The sequence below is a fragment of the Limulus polyphemus genome, unplaced genomic scaffold (assembly GCF_000517525.1).
Source record: "Limulus polyphemus unplaced genomic scaffold, Limulus_polyphemus-2.1.2 Scaffold3923, whole genome shotgun sequence".
Lineage (NCBI taxonomy): Eukaryota > Metazoa > Arthropoda > Merostomata > Xiphosura > Limulidae > Limulus > Limulus polyphemus.
This window is the reverse complement of record NW_013669533.1, coordinates 37,431-39,441: the sequence shown is the minus strand read 5'-3', so window position 1 is coordinate 39,441 and position 2,011 is coordinate 37,431. Positions and strand designations below refer to the sequence as shown.

The 2,011-nt window shown below is 27.4% G+C and overlaps 1 protein-coding gene across 6 annotated transcripts in view; it reads right to left on the bottom strand.

The window, feature by feature from the left end:
- Positions 1–381: 381 nt before the first annotated feature.
- LOC106470285 (serine/threonine-protein phosphatase Pgam5, mitochondrial-like) overlaps positions 382–2,011 on the bottom strand; it is a 21,248-nt gene continuing 19,618 nt past the window's right edge. For 5 of the 6 annotated variants that reach the window (XM_022398893.1, XM_022398891.1, XM_013930831.2 and 2 more), the window contains 2 exons: positions 1,529–1,699; positions 382–615 (listed from right to left, as the gene is read on the bottom strand). In XM_022398893.1, coding sequence (XP_022254601.1) covers positions 1,549–1,699 — 151 coding nt within the window. In that variant the 3' untranslated portion in view covers positions 382–615; positions 1,529–1,548. The remainder of the gene's footprint in view (positions 616–1,528; positions 1,700–2,011) is intronic. The other variant, XR_002613012.1, reaches the window with a different exon arrangement.

Here is a 2,011-nt window from a genome sequence, read left to right as displayed (position 1 = left end):
TAATGAACAGCAAACTTTAAATTCATACTTGGTTGCATCAAACCATTTTAACATATTTTCATCAAATAAATACTGCAAGAACATAATGAAATACCATTTAATGACTTAGTTCAAATACACAATTTCGTAATTTAAATACGTCAAATAAAAAGTATATATAAGGGTAATTTCTAAAAGATGGTTGTGATAATGCATTTTTCCTTTAATTTTCAATTGGATTAAGTGTACAATATTTTAAGGAATTAGTTCACAGGGAATTCGTATAGGTCACAAAACTACTGTTATTAACGTTAACATAAGTATGTATATTTTAAAAAACAAATAGGCAAAACTAATTACTTAAAACTTTCAAATGAGATAAGACAAGATAAACACAGGATATTCTTCTTTAATGAAACTGATGTCTTTATTTTGATTTATACAGCTTGATATATTTGATTACTATTTAATAATAACTTGTCAATGATGAAAGTTTAGCTTCGACTGTATTCGAGGACTTTCTTGAAACTATTTTGGATGAAGGACAGTAAAAATTGAGTTGTAGTACAAACAAAATTACAATTATTAAAATATATTTCTATTTTCTTGAAACTGGTTTTGACTTCATGTTGGGATCTGAAAAAATTAAAGTGCATTATACACAAGGTATGGGACTCATAATTAATAAACTACTTCTATTACAAGAATTGGCTTGAAATAAAATGTGCTGAAAAATTAAAGTTTAAAAAGGCACAAAAACAGATGTATACCAGAAAGTAAGAATTAAAAGGTTCAACCAAAATGAGATTTAAAAAAATATTTGTATTTATTCAAATAATAATAAATATTTGGATGGACCATTTTTTTTAGGTAGTGAGACTGTATATTTACATCCTTTTTTTGGTGGAATGTTTTTAAAAACTGCATTTAGTTTATAAACCAGAAACCTCTTACTTTTTTTATAATACTGCTGACATAAACGGCGACTTTTAAATATGGTTTGCAAACAGAGAAATAGAACAACATATTTTATTGAAAATAAATGACCAGTAGAACCAGGAAAATATGTTTTCTTTTTTTATGTCGAATATTTCAACTTGCACCTCCATCACAGACATCTGAGTCGTAAGATGAAAATACTGAACATTAAAAAAAATTTAATCAGGTATCCTGGACTTAATGGTAACTAATTTTCAATAAGATGTTAATAAACCTACAGTATGCAATATGATTATTAACACTGAAACATTCTGTTATCCAAGTTGTTTCCTTTATATACCAAAAATGTCACCATCATGCTACAAATAAATATCACAAAGTAATTCCATATTATCCAGTTTAAATAATAGTTGGTAAAAATGCAATATAAAATATTCATGTCAAAATTTACCTTATAACAAAAATCTTTTATTCTAACTAAATACTTTTTTTAATGACTGATATTAACAATTCTTTCTTTTGAATTGTACATCAGATATATATACGTTGTTTTGGGAAGAAATTAGAAATAAAATTACAATGTTTAAGAAATTCAAATTTTTCTACATACTCTATAAATATTCAAAAAAGTCAAGATGTCGACATTTTGTCAGTTGGCATGTGACCAATATCTCCAACTGTGTAGGCAACAACTCGTCCACTTGGTTGAATAACTATCCAAGAGATGCTACAATTGTGAAGTGAAAACCTTAACCATGCTTCAGGAGGAAGCTGTAACGCCCTACAAAAACACAGTATAATTATATATAATTTTTACTGCCTAAGTATTTACTCATTATCATTATTAACCATTTTCAACAGACGACAAAAGCACAAAGTTGAGAATTCCTTAGAAGCTGCGTTTCTGTAACTTAACTGAACTTCAGGTTTTTAATTTCAAGATTTCTTAACAATAGCAACTGAAGTAGTCTTTCAAATTTGATGACGAGGAACCCACTTTGAGACGGCTTGAATGGGTACCTGATGATGACAAAACCTTAGTCGAAACATTGTACATTTGCTGTTATGTTAAACTTATATTAAAGTTTTTCTT